This window comes from Triplophysa dalaica, chromosome 20 (assembly GCF_015846415.1).
Source record: "Triplophysa dalaica isolate WHDGS20190420 chromosome 20, ASM1584641v1, whole genome shotgun sequence".
NCBI lineage: Eukaryota > Metazoa > Chordata > Actinopteri > Cypriniformes > Nemacheilidae > Triplophysa > Triplophysa dalaica.
In genome coordinates this window covers 4,571,487-4,593,898 of record NC_079561.1, presented here as the reverse complement: position 1 = coordinate 4,593,898, position 22,412 = coordinate 4,571,487, and the positions used below count along the sequence as shown (strand labels likewise).

The 22,412-nt window shown below is 37.8% G+C and overlaps 1 protein-coding gene across 2 annotated transcripts in view; it reads right to left on the bottom strand.

Annotated features, from left to right (window-relative positions):
- adcy6b (adenylate cyclase 6b) overlaps positions 1-22,412 on the bottom strand; it is a 32,672-nt gene that overhangs the window by 3,892 nt on the left and 6,368 nt on the right. For both annotated transcript variants that reach the window (XM_056733047.1, XM_056733046.1), the window contains exons 4-18: positions 7,792-7,941; positions 7,290-7,411; positions 6,389-6,500; positions 5,535-5,662; positions 5,285-5,443; positions 4,983-5,124; positions 4,729-4,857; positions 3,681-3,709; positions 3,221-3,368; positions 3,028-3,125; positions 2,844-2,931; positions 2,514-2,630; positions 1,699-1,842; positions 1,038-1,213; positions 152-175 (exon numbers count right to left, since the gene is read on the bottom strand). In XM_056733047.1, coding sequence (XP_056589025.1) covers positions 152-175; positions 1,038-1,213; positions 1,699-1,842; positions 2,514-2,630; positions 2,844-2,931; positions 3,028-3,125; positions 3,221-3,368; positions 3,681-3,709; positions 4,729-4,857; positions 4,983-5,124; positions 5,285-5,443; positions 5,535-5,662; positions 6,389-6,500; positions 7,290-7,411; positions 7,792-7,941 — 1,766 coding nt within the window. The remainder of the gene's footprint in view (positions 1-151; positions 176-1,037; positions 1,214-1,698; positions 1,843-2,513; positions 2,631-2,843; positions 2,932-3,027; positions 3,126-3,220; positions 3,369-3,680; positions 3,710-4,728; positions 4,858-4,982; positions 5,125-5,284; positions 5,444-5,534; positions 5,663-6,388; positions 6,501-7,289; positions 7,412-7,791; positions 7,942-22,412) is intronic.

Here is a 22,412-nt window from a genome sequence, read left to right as displayed (position 1 = left end):
CATTAAAAAGCATGACAAATAATATAAACAGATTTAATAAAGTTGAACAATTTTAACCATGTATTTATAACGCCTTGTATTTTAATGTTTTTAATCTATTTAATACTTATGATGATTTATGAACTAATAATAAAGAATGTCATGTACTCACCAATGCTCTGTTCCATTAAAAGACCTGCACAAAAAACATTTAGGCCCGTCACCATATCAGATTTTCACAATTATAAAATATTATTTTTACTCAAATATCATAGTCCGAAGAATTCATGATAATTACATTACTCCAATATCTCTTGAAATATTATACAAAAAATAATGCAATCAGTTTATTTTGTTTGCCTGATGAATCATGCAAGTATAGGTTTGCAGAAAATTTATAAACATTGTGGCTTTTAACTTTTTTTTACAGTATTCTCATGTGTGCACCATGTAGAATTAACGCAAATGTGCTTCAACATAGTATTAAGTAAAGGCTGAGAATACTTATGTACATGTGCTTTTTCGTTTTCTATTTTTAATAAATTTGAAAATTTTTAAAAGATTTCAAACAAAGTCTTTCACGTTGTCATTATGGGGTTTTGTTTGTCGAATTTTGAGGAAAATAATGAATTTAATCCATTTTGGAATAAGGCTGTAACATAACAAAATGTGGAAAAAGTGAAGCGCTGTGAACACTTTCCGGATGGACTCTAATATCACCACTATTGTCCATACGGGTACATTGTGACACTCCTACTGTACTCACATTAGTAAAACTACTTGCTAAATATACATTCAATCATAAATTCAATAAAATCCATAGCATATGCCTTCCAAAAAGGTTGGCTATTATTTTTGAAGAATCTATTACATTTAACATTAACTAATTAAACTGCAAGTGTAACTTCACATTGAGTGTCCAATTTCTCTCTAATCTGGTGATTTTGGTTTAGGATCATCTGCAATGTGCATCACATGTTATGTCATTTAGACTTCAGTGTAATATCTTGGGAGCCGCCACATTTAAAACACTCTCTTTCAATTCATTGAAAACTTACAGTGACTTGGCGGTGACCAGAAGGTCAGCGTTGTCCAACAGAGTAACCATAGGCCACTCCACAAGCAGCAGGAAGCAGATCTGGATGAAGACCGCGAGGACCAGCTTGCCTATACTGCTGATGTGCAGGAACACTGAGCAGCACAGCACAGTCAGCAGCACACTGTACATGAAATACTGAGGGCACAGACAACAGCAGCAGTCAAAACCTTCTGCATTTCAATACATAGTATAAAGAGTATTTAGCACTTTTCACAATGTGCAATGCAAAGCAGCTTTACAGAAAACATCTAAACGCAAAAACCTGATATAGATAAAAACTTCAAATGGTATAGAAGAAGAAAAATACATAACAGACAGACAATTTAGTTGTGATAAATTCCATATGGTTAAAGTCTAGATACTGATACTGAAAAGTACTGATTCCTGTCTGAGCATATAGAAATATCGCAACGCTCTAGAATGTCTATTGACTCATAATATTGTTACCTCGGCAACACTCATAATAGCGAACCAAAAAGGTTCAAAGAAAACAAAGTTGTGGGAAAACAAACAATATTTTCAGCCACACTGGGAAAAAACACATTAAGCAGCATTTGAATACACAAGTGAGAAGACATGCAAAGTGTACGCAAAGCATCCAGATGATCAAACACACTGACCTCAGGTAAAGGACATGATAAACACAGTGTCAGAGGGTCCTCTGCTGTTCCAGTCCCATTATACAACTGACACACAGTGACTAAAGCAGAAACATTCGGTGGTCCGGCAACACAATCTAGCAGATTCACTCGGCTACAGGAAAACTGAAATGCGGAATTTTTTTAAGCATATTTGAAGAAACATACATTATATGCTGTAACCCTTCCAGTTTTATCTTTATGATTGTAAAGTTGTCCAACAGGATGTTAAATAGAATAAAACAGAAGAAACTGCATTTAAAAATAGACATATGTGACCCTGGATCACAAAACTAGTCTTAAGGAGCACGTGAACATTTTTAGTAAAAGCCAAAAAAAAATCTGATTTTGATTCTGATGCCCAAAATCATTAGGATATTGAGTAAAGATCATGATCCATGAAGATATTTTGTAAATTTCCTACCTTAAATATATAAAAACTTTATTATTGTGAGTGGATGGCCTGCCACAGTACCCCTTATTAAAAACTTCAAAGGCCATTTTCTCAATATTGTGATTTTTTTCACAACGGTTGTATCTCAGCCATATATCGACCTATCCCAACAAACCATACATCAAAATAAAGCTTGTTTTTCAGCTTTCAGGTGATGTAAAAATCAAAATTGCGGAAAATTGACCCTTATGACTGGTTTTGTTGTCCATGGTCACATATTTGTTTGTGGCCTTGGCCTACCCAAAGCTTAATACTGCATAACTCTACTGACAAAAATCATCAACATCTGTTTAATTTATTTGGTAAAAGATCCTTTTAAAGTGAATTCACTATGGATGCCTACCATATTAACAAAAGCAGAGATAAAGAGAAGCAGAATGGTGAAGACTCCGACTAGGGTGCTGTTTATGCGGGATTGTACAATCCTCTTTGATACTGTCTGCAAAGCAGCTGGAAAAAACTGAAATAAGACACAAAGTTAGAAGAAAGGCATAAATCAAAAAAAAAAAATTCTACATGATGACTTCCATAAAATGCTTTAACATTCTGCGCAGAACTGACATACTTCACCAAGGATAGTATGAATAACCTACATTTGTCAAGTTATTTATTGCACGTGGTAATATCAATACTACAAATCAAACAGGAAGGATTAAGTGACACAAAGACTGACCTTAACGCAGGAATAAATGGCACATATGAAGAGCACATTGGCGAGCATAATAAAGATGCTGATGAACATGCCCAGCATTAATGGAGTACTGCAAAACCAAACCACAACATTTTTAAAACACACTGTGAACACAGATCACATTGCTTTTAATAGGAAAAATGCTGTACAATGCATCCAAACTCACTGTGGGAAGATGATAAGCTGAATAAAAGCAATAAAGCAGAATACGATAAGGGTACAGGCCACATAGCCACCGAAGCGATCATCCACTTTTTTCGAGTACTGAAAGCATGAAAATTGGCGTTGTTGTTAGCCGTTACAAAATGTTTCTCAGAATTCAAGTGTAAACATGGACGGTATTAAAACTGTTCACAGACCTTTTTCTCCAGGACAGGTGTTTGGAATGTAAGCAGGAATTTCTTCACGTGGTCTTTTCGTAGCTGGTCAATGCTGCGGGCATCAATGGCACGACCTAAAAACTCATCGACCTCATCTTCTGGATTCAGAGCCTCCTGAGCACAGCGGCTGGGAGGAGAATTTCCAAATGAAGGGAAGAAACGTCACAGTATACATTAAAAAAAGTCAGCAAAAATGTCTATTCTGGTCACAAGCTTTATTGTGATATGAACGTTCACAGAATTGAATGTTTTTAAACAACTATTCATTTGAAAAGGATTGGGGGCGATTACGTTTGAAATCTGATCAAGAATAATTATTTGATGATGCCTTTCCCCCCTGAGCAAACATCACAAACAAAAACAGTCGGTGAAATGTTACCCATAAATCCCCGCAGAGCCTGAGAGAATGAATTTGTGTACTAATAAAACCAGAACTCACTTATCTTTGCTGGAGGCTTCATCTATGCCCTGAAAACAGACAGGTAGATTAGTTGGGGCAGAAAAGGAATAACACGTCTTATTTTAGACAACTCCAAAGCTCCAACCCCGCAGAGTCACTGCGACTTGAATTCACACTCACAGAATTCAAATTACACCCAGAGTGAGAGAGAGATGGGCACCAGAGATAGGCTGTTAGACTGAAACAAAGACTTTCTTCTTCACTACTTCTGTCTTTTTCTTGTTTTAAACCTTACTGGTTAGAGAGATTTACACTACCTTACAAACGTTTAGGATCACTTATTCATTCCTTAATACTTTTTCTAGACTGTAGAAAAATAAGAAACCTCATCAAAACAATTATGTGATGTCGAAAATTATGCTGTGACTAAAATAACGCATTAGTTTTTGTTTTCTTCAGTGTTGGCACTGAAATTGGCATTTCATCAGCCGGTTTCTTAAAGGAGTAGTTCACCTTCAAAGTGAAAATTCTCTCATCATTTACTCTTTGTCATTTCAAACTTGTATGACTTTCTTTCTTCTGCATAAGATAAAAAGAGATATTTTGAAAAATGTTGGTAACAGAACACCAAAACCCCCCATTCACTTCTATTGTAACGAATGCAAGTGAATGTGTTAACAACATTCTTCAAAATATCTTCTTTTGTAATCGAACCCACAACCCTTGCAGCTGAGAATGAGGGAAATGCAATTTTGCTGTTTACTTCAATTAATAAAAGCAATCACTTTGTGCATACTAAAAATTATTAATAATAATTAAAGATTTAAAAAATCTAAATGTTAAGCTTACTAGTTGTAAGGACGAGTTACTTTAAAAGTCCCTTTATTACATCCCTTCAAACTCTACCTTTTTACTAAAAAATAAGCAACATCATTACATACATTGTTCTTTTTGTGTATTTCTCCCCCCTCCCCACTAATACTTCAGGCAATATTTTTTGACACAATTGAATAGTTTTTTTATGCAGATGGAGAGCAGCAAGGTCCTCAACTTTAGAGTAGAAAAAGTAAGTGGACAGAGATCTTACCATCTGTCTGAAGACTTTTGAATCTTTAGTCCTGGAGAAAGATCTGTCAGGAACCCACCGCGGCATCAGCCCTTCTGAAGAGTTGGCCCTAGCGCGCTGCATTTTAGCCATCATGGCTTTTTCTTCTTTCTGCAGGAGATTATTGGCACACACAAACAGGATTTTTTTTTTCTTGCAGCACAAATATATATATATAGTTTCATTGATCCCCAAAGATTAATTATATTATTATCATGGAGAATACAAGTGCTCACCCTTTTCTGACTGCAACCCAGCACAAAAAATGTCTCAATGTTGTTGTCTTTCAGGTAAGCATTTCTGTCTCCTCCAGAACCTGGTTCCACCTCATAGTCTCCATTTAAATACTGTAGCGTGGCTTTGGTGATATGGATTCGCCTATAGGCATTTTCACTTTTAGTGCAGACATATACACTTCTATACCTCTACATTTCTTGTGTTGTATCAACCCACATTATTTGTTCAATGCCAAATTTAAATTGAACACAGATTAACAACATGTTTCTGCAAACTTCACATGGGTGCTGTTCTCGCTTACCCTGCTTTGCCTCCAGCTTCCATTTGGTTGGCCAGCGTGACATCGTTGGACCAGACATCAAACTGCCATTTGCGCAGGCCGAGCACCCCGCAGTGCACGCGGCCGCTGTGTATGCCCACACGCATGTTCACGTTCACTCCCGTCACCTCTCGCACCAATCTGCAATCATGCATGCACGTGCATTGAAAAACGCATTGAGGAGCAAATGACACGGAGGACGTGATGGAAAATGAGGTCGAGAAAAACATACGAGATGGCCTCGATCATGTCCACCCCCATCTCCACACAGCAATGAGCGTGGTCGGCCCTCGGTTCCGGAAGTCCAGACACGCAGTAATAACAATCCCCCAGGATCTTGATCCGCAGACAGTGGTTTTCCTGAGAATACAGACATAACATACCGCGAGCATATTAACAGTCATTACTGCAGAGCTTTGGAAAAAAGCATAACAGTAGGGGACTCAAAATTATATTTGAGCATTTCTTCAAGGAAGTGTGAGTTACTTTGAAAGGTAAAAGTTGGGGATGATTGTGTCATGTTTTGGGTGGTTGCCAGGGCTTAGCGCATGGCTGTGAAGTTCTGAGAGGTTGTAAGGATATTCCATGTGATGCTAGGATATTGGTTTATGTGTTTGCTATGGAACTGCTAAGTGTTTTCCGGATGGTTGCTAGGGCATTGCTATGCGGTTTCTATGGTGTTTTAGGTACTATGGAACTGTTAGTTTTTTCTGGGCCTTTTGGGTGGTTGCTAGGCACCACTATGTGGCTTTTGGGTGGGTGCTAGGGCATTGCTATGTGGCTTTTAGACGGGTTGGGGTTGTTGCTAGGGCTTTGCTACTGTATGTGGTTTCTATTGGTATGGAAATGCTTAGCGTTTTCTGGACTTTTTCGGTAGTTGCTATGTGGTTTCTGGCATGTTTTGCTTTGTTGCTAAGGCTAATGTGGGTTTTGGGGTCTTTTGCTTGGTTGCTATGGATTTCTATGTGGTTTCTGGGGTCTTTTGTTTGGTTGCTATAGCTTTGCTACGTAGTTTTGGGAGCGTTCGCATTATGGTGTACTAAATGTTGAGAGCACATGATCAATATAACAATACTGTCTACTTACCCAAGCTAATTTATCAAAGCGTGCAAAAAGCTCATTAAGGGTCATCACCAACTCCTGGGCTGTGCATTGCGACGCCAAACTGGTGAAGCCCTCAATGTCCGCGAACAGGATACTGTTGAGAGGACAGATAGAAGACGACAAAAGACAGACAGAAGGAAATGAGATCAATAATCACTGAAGGCCCTTGTCTGGGTCACTGCCGTTGGTTTGATGGGCTAACCGTGAAAAGCATCGATTCAGTTCACATTCTGAATAGAGGGTGGTCTCTACTGTTACTTCAGTCTATTCTTCAATTAGAAAAACCATGACCTGGCAGCTCTTCTTAAAGTCCCTGCCGCTACAAGCAGGAGACATGGTCATCAACTACAATTTAATACATGACAGAATGGACACACACACGGTCTGGACAAATTGCCATGTGACAACAGATGGCACGGTTTCTTTTATAAACACCCGAAAATGGCAAATTTCACAGAATTTGGGGCGCCAGTGTGACATTTAGCATTTTTACACATCCAAATCCAAGTTTGCTTGGATTTTATGGAAGCATGTGTTCATACACACCATTTTCGATTAAAATCGTGTTTTTTGCATTTCATTTGCATTGAAATCATTTCCTTTTTCAGGAATATTATAACAAGCAACTTGACCCTCTATCCGGTAAGACAGGAACAAACATATTTGAGGAAAGTCACGTCTCAAGGACTGCAAACAACCTAATCTGTGTTTAACGTTCAACATGGCCAAAGTCTTGGGAACAATAACCTTAAGCTGCATGAGTGTGTAATACGTCTCTGCTTTATTATCTGTTTTAATCACACGGAGACAGCACTGGAGGTGTGATGACATAACTGGCAAATGTGACAGCATGACACCATGTGCGGTCTTGGCATTTGCGTACCTGACGTTGTCGTGCTTCTGGATGTAGATCTTGTGAAACATCATATCCTCTTTCTTGACGTTGATGTCTGCCTTCATCTCCATGGCAACGTGCCTTGGCAGCACAGAGAGCAGCAGGCGTTCCTTGATGGGATTTATGAGATGACACTATTAATCGTTTGTTAAAGTACACATGTGCGTCGCTGACAGTTAACATGAAGACTTTTTATGCCGCACAAGATTTTAAGAAGGACATGTATGAGGAAAAGACTATTTTTAGTTACTGTGACCTGTGACAAACAGCACATTTTAAAGTAAAGTGCTCAATTCTTTTCTATGTTTGAACATGCAGTTATTGGAAAACAGGAAAGACATGTTTAAACCAAAGCCGGCACGAGAGGAAAACACACAACATGACATTCCTTACTGCATAAAAATGAAATGTATGGCGTTAGTTTCTGAAGTGTGATAAGAAATGAACAAACACCGGGTGGGTGTATTTGTGCACTCAAGGACTTGCAGACCTGCTGCTGGTTTTCTCTCTGAAGGTGTATTCTGGCCTGGATGTATCCTCTAGTCTCTTTGAAGGCTTGTCTCTGAGACACCTCAGCCGGGTAATGTGTGCAGATGCCGATGATGTTGGTGCACAGGAAAATCACTGTATTGGCACATATCTGCACAGAGAGAGAGAAAGGCAATGAATGCAACGGTGCCCACTTATGCCCTCGTGTCTGACTTAAAAATGGCATGGTCTGCCAGCCAAGAATGATTATGCTTTCCATAGAAAAAATGGCGTGTTTCTATCCTAGTAAAACTTAAATGGGTTAAAGAAAGATATAATTTTGTGTCAATTTTACAAAGCTACACGTCTTTCATTCTCTCACCTGTAAAACATCAAAACCTCTTAACAAATATCTCCTATGATTATTATAGCATCGCTAAAACTAAGAGAATGTAAAGATGAACTATGTCACGGTAATAAACTCCTCAGAGGTGGGGTTGAGAATCTCATACTGTCTTACTTTATTACTGTACGTTCAGCCCATATTACATCATTCAGTCTTAAATTAATCACATGAGACTTTGAGCGAGGAAATGAAACCACAACAGAAAGGAAAGATTTAAAAGCTTTAAAGAGATATATCAATATATTGCTAAACAAAAAATTGTAGCCAAAGACATAACATCTACCAACATGTGACCAGTGTCAACATGTATTTTTATTTTTATTGCATTAAGAAGCTCTCTTTTAGTTTTGCTAAAATTTAGTTTTACCTTTTAGTGACCTATTAAACTGATATTATTTTACCTAAAGAAGATTCATTAAAGTGAACGTTGAATTTTCTTAATATAATATAAAATATAATGTTATTCAAATTGTAAATATATAGGAAATAAATCCATTATTTCAATTTCCTTTTTTATTTTGTACAGAATATCACATTGTAAACCCAGTATGTGTATTGAACACAATCTGAAACTGATTGTATTACATACTGTAAAAATAAAGTTCCTTCCCGAAATTGAAGATGCTTCAATTAAAGGGATAGTTCACCCGAAAAGTCCAACCTTTGGTCATATCAAACCTGTATGCATAACACAAAAGAAGATATTCGGAAAAATTATGTTAACTGGACCGCATTCACTTGCATTGGTTGGTGTGTGTCCATACAACAGAAGTGAATGGGTGTCGCCGCTGTTCGGTTACCAAATTTCTTCGAAAAATCTTTTGTGTTCTGCTGAAGAAAGTCATAAAGGCTTGAAATGACAACAGCAAATAATGACAGAATTTTGGGGTGACCTATCACTTTAAACATTTAAACTTAAGGACTTTAGAGGCCCTTTTTTAAATTAGAATTTTCGCAAATACTGTATATGCACAGAAATTGCATAATTATAAAATATACCAAATTCAAATAAATTTAAATCTAGAAAAAAAAAAATACTAATGGACTACATATTTTGTTAAATCAAATGCTCTTTATAATGAGAATTCCTCTCCTACTTTTAACTAAAATAGCAAATGATATCCAATCGTATATTCTGAACCTTCATTAAATTTTTTAGCATACAGTATAGATATACCTTTCAGTTACCATATCTTTCACATTAGCAGCATGAACATTTCAGACAGTTTACAATTAAAGTCTTTCTAGCGGCAGTCAAAATGTGCTGAGTTAACTTAATCCAGTTATAAAAAACATCCAGCAATTAATTCTGTGTGTTATGGCTTTAATCGGTAGATCAGTGAAAGTATCTCAGGTTTAGATGGTATACGGCCAAACCTGTGTGTTTGAAAGAACGTCAGATAGTTGTTTCATCTTGCTATAAATAATTTTTGAGAGTTGTTTTAACACGCACGGATAACATGATGACGATATACAGGCAGACATAAAACACCAGAAAGACAGATGATATTTACACAGGGGTCCAAAGGCACAATAATTGTGCTTTTATTGCGACATTTCACATTAAAATAATTTACAAATGGCAGCTCTTATATATACAGTATGTATATAAAGTTTGCTTTTTGAACCGTAGTTGTCTAAATCATTCTGTTGATGCTGGAAAAAAAACATTTCTGGGTGGATGTACTTGGATATTAGAACTTTTCGCATTTCGTCCAATTCGCCGCAACAAGTGTTTTCATCTTTGATGAAGAGGAACAAAAATATGACAGCATAGCTACAGAAAAATAGCTCCACTCCCTTTTTTCAAGAGCCCCTGGAGCGAATTTCCAAACATCTTCAGAGTCCAGGAATAAAAGCCAGACCCACCAAGCATCCATTTACACATGACATTATTGATTTGGGTTATTTACGTAACTTGCAGAACCTTTCCAAAACCCCCCAAAACACATTTATATTCAAATAATCTTTACCAAAGCATGAAGTTTAGGTCACCAAGGTGATAAGAACGGAGAAAGTGAAGATGTGGCCAATCTCAAAAACAACTTTTAATTCTTAATCTCTAGCTAAATAAACTTTACAATAGCCCAGCTGCCAAGTCCACATGATCATAACAACTGTACTTATTTATCACAATCTTTCATTTGATATTGATTCTTAAAGTCCCAGAATATTTTTGTTATGCTTGTTTTTGGTGGATCCACTAAACAATTTGACATTGTTACATTTACATTCAGCAGATACTTTCACCCAAGGTGACTTAAAGTGCATTCTAAGCACACTTTATACATTATACAGTGCATGTGTCACCCCCTCCCACATCAAACTGAATGAGAGTAGATCATATCAGTGAAATTTTAAAAAGCGGTTGACATTTGAGCTGGCACAATGGACCGAGGGAATGTCACATGCTTTTACCGCTGAACTAAGACTGATTTAATGAGACTGTCAGATCGCTCTTCGAGCATGTGTGTGTGTGTGTGTGTGTAAGAGAAAAAGCAATGCTGCTAGCAGTCAGCCTGCCAGTGTCAGACGACCGTCTGTTTGGAAATGTCACAGCATAAAGACACTGCTGTCGTGTTTAATCCCTGTATAAGAAATGACCTGAACCGAGCACCACCGTGTTTAACTTATTTTCTTGAAAGCCTGTTGATTGCATTAAACGGAGTTTCGCGTGCAGTTTTGCAGAAGGACATTCACATAAGGGTACGATCACACAGAACGCGCTTTTCATGTTCAAGGCGCGCCACGCTCCTCTTTCGATGACTCTTTGAAAAGAGCAGCGTGCAGCGTTTTTTGTATGTTGCTAGGTAACCCCAAACAGCCACAACAAGTTTCTCATCCTTGTCTCCAGGCGTCCCGAGCATCTGTAGATTTCCGTTGCCACAAGGGAAGCCCCGCCTCTCCACTCATTCGATTGGACAATGGAAAAGGCACACGTGACGTCAAGCGCTTTTCTGCTCGGAGTTGAGGTTTTTTCAACTTTGAGCGCTTGGAGCGCTCTGCCCAGAAACGCGAGGCACACGGCACGCAAAATGCTTTCCTGCCAACTGTAAACAATTCAAAAGAGGCGGATCTCACAGCAAAAGATGCGTTTTGTCTGATCGGGCCCTTACACTTTTGACCAGCTGCTTATTTCACTCCTCCCAATAATGCCATTTCATTTTATATCACGGACAAACTTGACTGCATCCTCACGTTTGAATCAAGCCAAGCCAAACCAGACTAAACCTTTATTATTTGAGCGTGCATGTAAAACACATTTCTTCCTCTCAAGTGAAAACGTTTCTGTATGCGTGAATATGTATACAGTACACACAAGTTCAGATTTTTTCCACAATTTATCAGACGTAATGACACAGCACGGAGCAGGACTGGTGTGTGTAGAGTGTGAGATTTTGTTCAGAGAAATACTTTTACATTCCTCTTTAACAGGGACTCTTCCTTACCAGGAGTCTAAACATTGGCTTATAAGGTAGGTAAAGTCTGACTGAGTCTTTTTTAGTTGTTGTGAAAAAGAGTGGGTTTCGTTATTTATGAACAATTAATTATACTTCTTAAATAGAGGAATCGCATGTTTCATGACTATAATATGCTGTAATGATATAAACTATTAAATTCGATATATTTTAAATGATTTGTTGCGGTCTTGGCAGCTTGAAGGTCAAAACATCAGGTTGACAGTCTGTGTATGTTTTACCAAGACACGTAATGCAGAAGTTTAAATCAACTTTACTCAAGAAACAATGAAGAAGCAAACTTACATAGATTGAAAGGAGAACCGACAAGGTAATGAATAAAAGGGTTTATATACACAGAGGATAAACAAGGTGATATAATGACATACAGGTGACAATAATCAGTGACTTATGAAACTAATAAGGGAACCAATGAAGCAGAGCAGATGGAACCTAAAGGAACTAAAGCACAAGAACACAAAGAGAACGAAACAGAATGTGTCTTTGACACAGGTTGGATCTGCTCTCAGTTCACTTTGTTCAAAAGAATAAAATGTGCAGTAAAGAAAAGAAATGGAAAGGAGAGAAAGTAAAATGAAAGAAGGAAGGAAAGAAAGAAAGAAACAAAGTAGGGAAAAAAGAAACAAAGAGAAATGAAAAAGAAATGAAAATTAAATGAAAACGAAAATGGAAAGAAAAAGAAAAAGAAACGAAACGAAACGGAGATCAAGGAAAGAAAATGGAAAGAAAAGGAAAAGAAAGTGAAAGAAAAGGAAAAAAGGAAAAGTGGGACTCTGTTCTTTTTGGCAATAAACTCAGTCATGATTTAGGCCAAACCAAAATTGGTCTCAGCTGAGCAGTGAAGCTACAAAGTAATCTTTGAGAGAAATGGCATCAAACACAAAGGGCCCCAGAAGACCTAGACACAAGCCAGACAACTGTTAAAAAGAAATAATTTAGCATCAACATATTAAAATGATGCTGCAAATTTCCCAGAAAAGGCCGTGTTCATCAACCATGTTTGTAATTTGCAAATTACACCATTTTTTTTATTCCTAGAAGCCTCACCCAAACAGTATCTCAGTCCTGGCATGATAACACAGAGCACCCTAAGGGAATGACATGTTTTCTTGTATTGCTCAGAGCAACGGCACTCTAAAAGCCCTCAAGCTTTTATGACCCTCAACAGGGTAACGGCTGAGAGATAGATACACTGATTACCAGCACTTGTCCGGCTTCTTGCTATAGAAGCGCTCAAAATTCCTCAACATGTTTCAAATGAAATGTCATACACTTGGTTTTCGTAGATGGCTATTTTCCATGAGGTTAAGTGGCTGCTGAAAATATCAGTCAAGCATTACATCAGCTGTTTCACCAATACACATTCCATTAACTGAACCAAAATGGATCCAATAATTGGAATCAGTTTTGAATTATTCCCCTCAAACAGCTAAACACACCATCAAAATTCAGCTTATTCAATGTGAACCCACATTCATATGAACTAATAAAGGTTTAATGGGGAGAGGGTCAAAATGCAAAACAATACCCATACACCGAAACTGTACTGTACTTCTGTATGATCTCAGGAGTCATTGCATTGAGAAAACAAACTATATCAAAAGACATTCAAGCAGGAAGAATGCTTAAGAATGTATAAAGATGAAAAAGCAGAGACCGATCTTTAAAATGAATAGATAAGTAGGGAAAACAATTGGTTTCTGGGAAGTCACTGTTGAATAAAAGCTTGGTTTCACAGGCCAGTTACATAAGAGGGACGAAGCCCCACTCGCGCAGGAGCTCAGCCCAGAAACGTAACGTTATACATACACATATTTACATAGACGACAGGATTTAGTTAAAGGTCCTTTGAGGGCTATAGTCAGCACTTAATCGCCACGTTTAATCGAATGCTGTGTTAATAGCTGGTTTATACTCGGCATGACCGAAACCTTCCAGGTTTTAAGGGTGGTCTGCGGTCTGCCTAACAAAGATGATTTCTGGTAAAACAAAACCTGTAAAAATATTTGAACTGGTCATATCGACTGAGCTCTCGTCCAGAACAAAGTCAGAAGCGAGCACTACAAACTTGCTCACTACAGCACTTTAAGCTATGATTTATGGCAAATACATTTTCGTTTATAAGGATTGAAAGTCCACTCGTAAAAACTTGACAAAGCATTTGAAGGGGCAAATGAAAGTTATGAGGTTTGCTCCACAAATTAGCTAGAAACATGAAGCCCTCACTGAAGGTCATTTAGAATCACAGTCGCCTGTTTTCATCTCCCTCTAACTTCCTGTTTTCTACAAAGAGAAGGTTTATTTCGTTATCATTCATAACAGTTTGAGGCCCCCAGCCCCTGATAAGTTACCACGACAGCCTGAAGAAAAAACTCATTTACAAACAGACCGGCGAGTCAGTCATCTGATTCTAAAGTTCAAAAATACGCCCACAGCAGAGCGAAAGATGAATTTCCCTGTAATAGCACAATGAGCATCCCATCTGTGGTAATATCCAAACAAACAGCTGTGAATTAGACACATTCAGCAACAGTATAATAGGCTTGATACCTTCAGGCACAGGTCATATGAGAGCTGGATACAAATGATTACAAACATAAAACCAGTGGAAAACATATTATTGATCCAAACAAAATGACGAATTAGCATTGACCCAATAAGCGTCGGTGCGTGAGACTGGACTCAAGTTGTTTTTAGTGACGGTTAAAAGAAAAGCTTTCCAAAAAATAAAAATCTGTCATTGTTTACATATGCCGTTTTTTTTCTTGCGCAACTCTAGTCATACAACAGTTCATAGCGATAAGAGGCTTTCAAGCTCCGTAAAAATCCATATGAAATTATCATAAAAGAACTCCATATAACTTAAGGGCAATTCCATTAAATCATTTTTCCACTGAAGTTTGTGGCACACATCCAGAATTCGAACAGGAATGTTGCGTTCAATTACTACAAATGCGAGACCTAATGTTGTTTTCATTCACACCCTATATTTGCAACAGCAAGCTTCAATGGAAGTGGCATAGTTCACCCACCAAATTAAAATTATTTGATCATTTTCTCACATCATTCAATACCTCTATGATTTTCTTCAGCAGAACACAACATATATTCTTAAGAACATTGGTACCGAACAACATTCCCCCATTGACTTCAATTGTATGGACATTCCTCAAAATGCCTTATTTTGTGCGCAGAAGAAAGTCAGTCAAACATTGGGTATTTTTGGGTGAACTGTTCTTTTAAAGACATCTTCAATTTTGTAGTTTTTTACAAAGTTATGGCTTTTAGAAGACTTGGCACACCGTGTGATTCAAGTGAATGACATTTATGATGCTATTTGCTCGCTAAAAAAATCTTGTTTGGCAAAAACTGAGTACCAAATATTCACACTTTATGCTTGCGCTCCATGGAAAAAATACCAGCATGCCGGTTTGGAATGACATGAGGGTGTGTAAATAATCTCCGTATTTTGACTAGTGTGTGAACTGTCTCTTTAAGAGATAAGCGTGGATGAATCAATAAAGTTCTACCACTTCCATAAAATAAACGTGTTCCTCTAATTTCTATTCTGGGTACTGTCCTAATGTGCTCCAGGACTACGCGGAGCCTGTCTGTCACAAGCACACAAGGTCAGTAAAGCACAGAGATGCACGTGATGGGCACGTGACCGCCTCCTCCTCACTGGTCTACTCTGGACATAATGTATTGTTTACATAAACACAGAAAAAAAAGGCGAAAGAGAAAGTTCTCACAGGGAACCGACGTGTTCCTGAGAGATTTTAAAGCACACGGTCAGGAATTTTTATCATTATGATGAATAGGGCAAAATGACACCAAGTACCGCTCAACAAAAATTAAGCTGAACAGCAAACATCACGCTGAAAATAAATAATTCAAAACAGAAATGACACAATTGTGACGTAATCCCAGTTTTGGAATTACAAATTCTGAGCTCTCAACGGTCACGGAGATTGAGCTTCAAATTTAAGAAAATGAATCAGATGCAATGCCACGTAAATCCTCGTAAATCCAATTGGACGTTTAAGAGGACAATGCACAGCAAAACACAGAGGTGACCACATACTTGAAATATCACAGAACATCAAAGAAAAACACGCTGAGATCCGAGTGAGAAAAAACACCCGGAGGTACAAAGGTACAAGGCAGAGACGGCGAACAGTGGAGATCAATAGTTTAAGATGAACAAGAAGACGGTAAGAAAACAATACGAAGACACAGTACATCAATAGTTGAATAAGCCGAGATGATTAGATCAACATATGTTGAAATAGTGTGAAAATGAACCTGATAACATACAAGAACAACAATTACAAAGAGTTAAGAAAACTTCAGTCGAAGAAAAATTCCATCATTATTTCACCTTACCCTCATGTTGTTTTAAACCTCTCTGACTTTCTCTGTCCAGGACAACAAAAATAATATAAATAATGTAGTTCTTTTCCAAGCACTTTAAATAAATTGCAAATGTGTAGCAAAAACAGCATAAAAGCAGCTCACACAACAACCCATAATAGAGAAAAATCATAGATGAGATTTCCCCTATTCCTTGTTGACATCAATAAGATTAAATGAAGAGCAAATTGTAACTTGCATAACTCTTGAGTCTCAGATATTTCTCCTGCGAAAAGATCACAAAAAGATCTCGGACTTGCCAAGTCTGCAATCCAAAATCAATATTATTACAGATTTCAATATGAACTCATACACATGTATCTAGATTATCCTACCTAAACAATCTACATGCATTTTACAGCACCATACTCCTTTATTTTAACAACTGTCTCATATGTTTTCATTTTTGAAGAAACACTGATATTTAAAAGAACACACTGTAATTCTTCTAAAGGCGATAACTTTTTGAAGAAACTAGCTGCACGATAAATTGCGATTAACAATAAGTATTGCATAAATCGGCCTGTCTAGATCGATTATGATATCCCAAAGTCAATCAGACTTTTATTTTGACGGATCGTCGCAAACGGTGTTTGTTTATGTGTTCGTGTCCTCGTGCAGTGAAACGCTGGCTCTGAAAGCTGCACAAGGACAATGCGTTCAGGTTCAGTACACGCAACCACACCACTCTTTCACACACAGTCACGCAAAACAAGCAGAATACATATATAAACAATATATGAATATTTTGTTAGCCGAGTTAGGTATCGGTCATTGGTATCGGTGTGTCACTACGAGTACATGAGCTTGGTATCGGGCCGATACCGATACTGGTATTAAAAATAGGGAAAACAAACATTAAAAAAAATTTTTTTTGAGCGATTTATTTATTATCAATGTCTGATATAAGTTAGACAAATCTGCATAAAGGGAGCGCTACATGTCTAACTTCTTCTGGTCTCCGCAACTGTTCTGTGTAGTGAACGCGGAGCTAGAGCATTGACCTGACAAGTGTTTACCAAGGGTGTAGTTGACCGAACAACGGTTTCTTTAAGTGGCCTTCTGCGTAATCATCCCGTGCCCATAAGGTGGCGCTGTTACCATGCAAAGACTCTGCGCAAAGAATCATGGGAGCTCATAGGGTCTGAAGGGCCTTTTGAAGTGGCCAGTTATGAGCACTTTAATCTTGGAATGACCCTTCAATATGGTGCCCATGATTGATTGTAATCCGGCGGGGCATATTTGGAGTTTGTGCATGAGAGCGCCCTCTGGCTTTCAGATGCAACAGCATTTAATCTTACTTTACTGATGAGCTGCACAATAAAAAAAAGCAGACAACCGACAAATCGTTTGTGGTGTATTTTTTTTCGATTTAACATGCAGTCCTATAAGAAACCAATCAAAATTTACACAATCTTCTTTTTAAGGACCATATCAGGCTTGACATGGAAAACCTAATGAGCTATTGCTGTTGAGAATAACAAAGTTTAAAATAACTGTTTGGGTGAAGTGAACTACAGTACCTTCAGTAAAATGTTATGACTGCCCATAATGTTCTCTAGTGTGTTTAGCTCTTCCTTTCCAAAAAATGAAGAACAATGTAGAAATAAACTAGGTGACGGTAAGTAAAAAAACTCCACATCTCTTGTGCCACCATATTTACTGCTTGTTACCATTAACAGAATCCTACTATATCACAGCAGAGCGAACATCTTGTATTTGCTTTGAAGGGAAAAGGCGGATTCATTAGCAAACCACAGAGTCTGCTATTAGAGGCCTTAATGTGATCTTTGCTTGAAAAGTTATTATTAGCCGTGCTATTATTACCTATCAGAGCACTTGTGTTGAGTGCAATATTCCGCTTATCATTAATCCTAATTTAAATCACCTTCTGAGCTGATCAGTCAGGCGTGGTGGTCACATTGCTCCGGGCGAAGTAAATTCTGATAGCACAGCAAGCAAAACAGCTCTTTGCGTTACCATTTTTAAATGCACGTTTGTTAGCTCTGACTTCAGTATTATCATTGTTGGGTAAGTAACTCTGAAAAAGTAATTAATTACTAGTTACTCATTACATATTCAATAGTGTAATTAGATTACTGTCCAAATTACTCTGTCCAAAAAGTATTTAGTTACTCATTACTAATTACTTTCTATATCCTACATCAACCGTGATTCAAGAATATACATGAATGGGCGTATTGAATTCATTCAAATAATATTATTAACTGACCAAAGTATTACAAATGTGAGAATTATACATTAAAGCACAGATTTTAAAGTAAGACTTTGAATTTTGAAGTCAATTACGCTATTGCACACGGATATATTTCACAAAGTATTTAGTTTAATTACATCAAAAGTAACTGTATTTAAATTACAGAAAACATATGAGTAATCCCTTACTTTACTTTTTCAAGGGAAAAGTAATTAAATTACAGTAACTAATTACTTAGTAACTAGTTACACCCAACACTGAGTATTATAGCTTAAAGAGCTCTACTGGTTGACATTTATCTAAGCACTTAAAATGAATTTTGAACCACTCAGAAGATTTGAGACTTAAATACTGAGGTGCATCTTTTTTTCTGGAGTAAAATGGCCATCAAAACATCTCTGTTCTGTGATCCAAAGAATAGAATTTTCCCCCTTAGCTAGATACTGCACATGCTATGGGCATCAAGCCAAAATGTAACTCTTAAATTATTGAGTAGATGCTGACAAATGTTGATTTCCGCTTCTGTGAAACTTTCAGTACAATTCCACATAGTATAAAGTTCTCATTAGTGCCAATAATCCCCAAAAACCTGGAGAGACTGTTTTATACTGACATCTGGGCATAGAAACAAGCGGCATGTAGCGGTGAGTTCGCGGACTGAAACCAACTGCTCTCTCCACCCCTTCCTTTCGAAGAACTACGGTGGCTGACACAGGACTAAGAGGAGGTTCACACCAAGCGCGAATTAAGCATTTTGCGCAAGTTAATTACATACAAAATCAATGCAGTGACGCCTATAGACGCGGACATGCAGCAGGAGATGCGAATGATGCGAATCGGGTGTTTTTGAGATAACAATCTTTCTAGATTCAGTTTATATACAGTTCTATATTTCAGTAGAGGAATATTTTGGAGGGGCACTGCCCCACCTACCCATACAGATGAGCCATGGCTGGAAACAACATGGCCAATTCCAAAGGGACATGCACTGTATTTAAATAGAATTAGCACATTCTAAGTTAATAAAAACACACGCTTCATTGTGTAAGGTCTTTATACACCTCTGAATATATTTTCTGCATTTCTCTCAGATCCTCCTAAAAATTACACATTGGACCTTTAATCCATTTCAGGATCAATAAAGTCTCACTTTCATATTCACTAACTGTGTATTCGGCAGTTCATTGGTTAATTTAGCAACTGTGGAACCAGGTCTCAAGCTAAAAATAACATGTTCGGAAAAGGTGTTATACTTATGTTCTGTATCTAATTTGCTGGTGTCTTTGTAAGACTAGTTTAACCCCATGGGACAATGCTGGATCATACACTACAGAACAGGTGCTGTCATAGCCTGCGGTCAGAATGTGCAAGCGAACATAATGGGTGTCACCCTTCCAACAACATTATAAAAACCTGCATCATGGGACAGTAAACAGACTGTCCTTTAATGTGTTCACTAAAAATAAACATTAGAAGGACTTGCCAACGTGGGACTTGCCAAAACAATGGCTACATAGCTATATGGTTATTGGTTAACAATATTTCAAGTATTTTATGTCAACTACTCAGTCTACAGAGCAAAATCAATAAACGCCCCCCTCCCTTAGCCTTAGTAGAAAAAGAACAGTGCTTTAGACAGCTTGTCACCCATACAGGGGGAATCACACCAGTATAATACTACAGATCATCTCATGGACCCTGTCGTGACTACAAGAGAGCGAGAGAAACAGAAAAGTCTTTTTTCAGCCCTGCGTGTCACCCGGGTGCCATTTCATACTGTCGTTCCCCGGTCATTCCTGTCACCACATTCCACCCAGCACCATCCCATCAGTGTGTATCTTCACAAAGAGAGCTATTGTGCCCCTGCTGATCGCCCACTGACCTGCTCTATCTGCTCTGCACTGCTGGCCATTTCAGAGGAACACTCAAACAGCACAGTGAGAAGAAGAGCAGGGGTTGAGAGAGAAGGGATGGTGGGGGAGTGAAAGAGCGTTAAATTGATACTTCACCCAAAAATTAAAATTCCGTCATCATTTACTCGCCTTCGAGTAGTTCCGAAACTGAATACATTTATTTGCTCTGATGAACACGGTGAAAGATATTTTCTGAAGAATGCTTAAAGCCAGACAGATTTTGCCCCCCCATTGACTACCATAGTAGGGAAAAATACAATGGTAGTCAAAAGTGCCAAGGAACTGTTTTCTGTCCTCATCCTTCAAAATGTATTTTGTGTTCAACAGAAGTCATTTTTCCTACTATGGGACTTAATGTGGGGAAAAATCTGTCTGCATTCTTCCTAATATCTTTCTCTGTGTTCATCAGAACAAAGAAATTGACACAGATTTGGGACAACTCGAAGGTGAGTAAATGGACAGAATTTTCCTTTTTGGGTGAAGTATCCCTTTAAAGAGAAAGAGCCAGCAGTAGATTGGGTTCCTTAGGAACAGCGGCATTTATCAGATTAAGCAGTTTGCCCACATGCTGGTGAAAAAATGCTGTTCTCTGTGGCACACAAACAAATACGGATATATCTGTACACTGTCTGGTTTGGGATGACACTGACAGCACACAAGACTTCATTATTTTACAGTAAGGCTGAACACTACTTTGTGGTGTGAGACAGCAGAAATATCAACTGATAAAGATCCACGTGACCAAACGTTATTAAATTGATATAAAACACATGAGTTATCATTTATAACATAACCAGGAAATAATACTGTGGTCATACAGCCAAACCCATTGAAGCGCTCTGTGTCTGTAGGATAGACTTCGATTCAATACCTAAAAAAATATTGATATTCGATAGCATTTTCCATACCACAGGAAAAAACTGTCACGACAATAAGGCCCTATTATTTTTTTTTTTATTTAAAGTTAAATTGAACAAGACTACACAATGAGGTATATGTTAACATTCTTTGTTAATTGTTAATCTAATGTAAACTTTACGAATACATTTGCTATTTAAAATCAAAGTTGTATTTGTAAGTATTAAATGGACCAGATCTTAAATAAATAGTTGAGAGATTAAAAAAGAGATTAAAGACTTTAATAAATACTTGAACAAATGTATTGCTCATTCAATGCTCATTAATTTTAATAGCCTAGATTTATATGATAAAAAAGATTAGGCTTTTATTCACATATAATCATTGATCAACATGCATATAAACAGAAACGCAAACTTTAAACGTAAAAACTGTTGCAGAGACTCGCAATAGCCACCTTTAGATCTTTAACAACGTTTAACAGGAGCGAATGAGACGACTGGATGAAATCATTCATCAGCGCACATACATAGAGCGTTATGGTAAACACGGAAGTGCACACGTGTATCACACGCAAGAACTGTTGCAGAGACTTTACCCGCCCCAGCATCATTTCAAACATCAACTTAACCGGAACGAATGAGACGAGTGGATGAAAACACTCATCAGCACACAAAGACAGAAACGCGTGCGTTTAACATGAGAACTGCATTTAGTCATTTTGCAGACGCTTTTATCCAAAAAGAGTCTGCTAAATGAGTTGAGGAGATTCTGGACCGGCCATCTTTCTAACATTGACAACGTTTAACCAGTGCAAATGAAACAAGTGGATGAAATTATTGATCAGTGCACATACATGGAGCGCTATGGTAAACATGGGAAATGTGAACGAGGGTGCACCAAGCAGCAGATGTGTTACTGAGACTATGGACTGGCAACAACAATTCAAATCTATGAGAATATGCGGGGCTCTGTTGTCACCGCGTTCACGTGCTGAGCGGGAACGCGCACCTGGTATCGGTATCTGTTTAGATTTTTCTGCATCGATACGTATCGAAATATCAATATTTTTGACAACACTATTTGGAACAACTTGAAGGTAATGCAAATGGACCGAATTTTCCTTTTTGGGTGAAGTATCCCTTTAAAGAGAAAGAGCCAGCAGTAGATTAGGTTCCTTAGGAACCGCGGCATTTATCAGATTAAGCAGTTTGCCCACATGCTGGTGAAAAAATGCTGTTCTCTGGGGCACACAAACAAATACGGATATATCTGTAAACTGTCTGGTTTGGGATGACACTGACAGCACACAACACTTCATTATATTACAGTAAGGCGGAACACTACTTTGTGGTG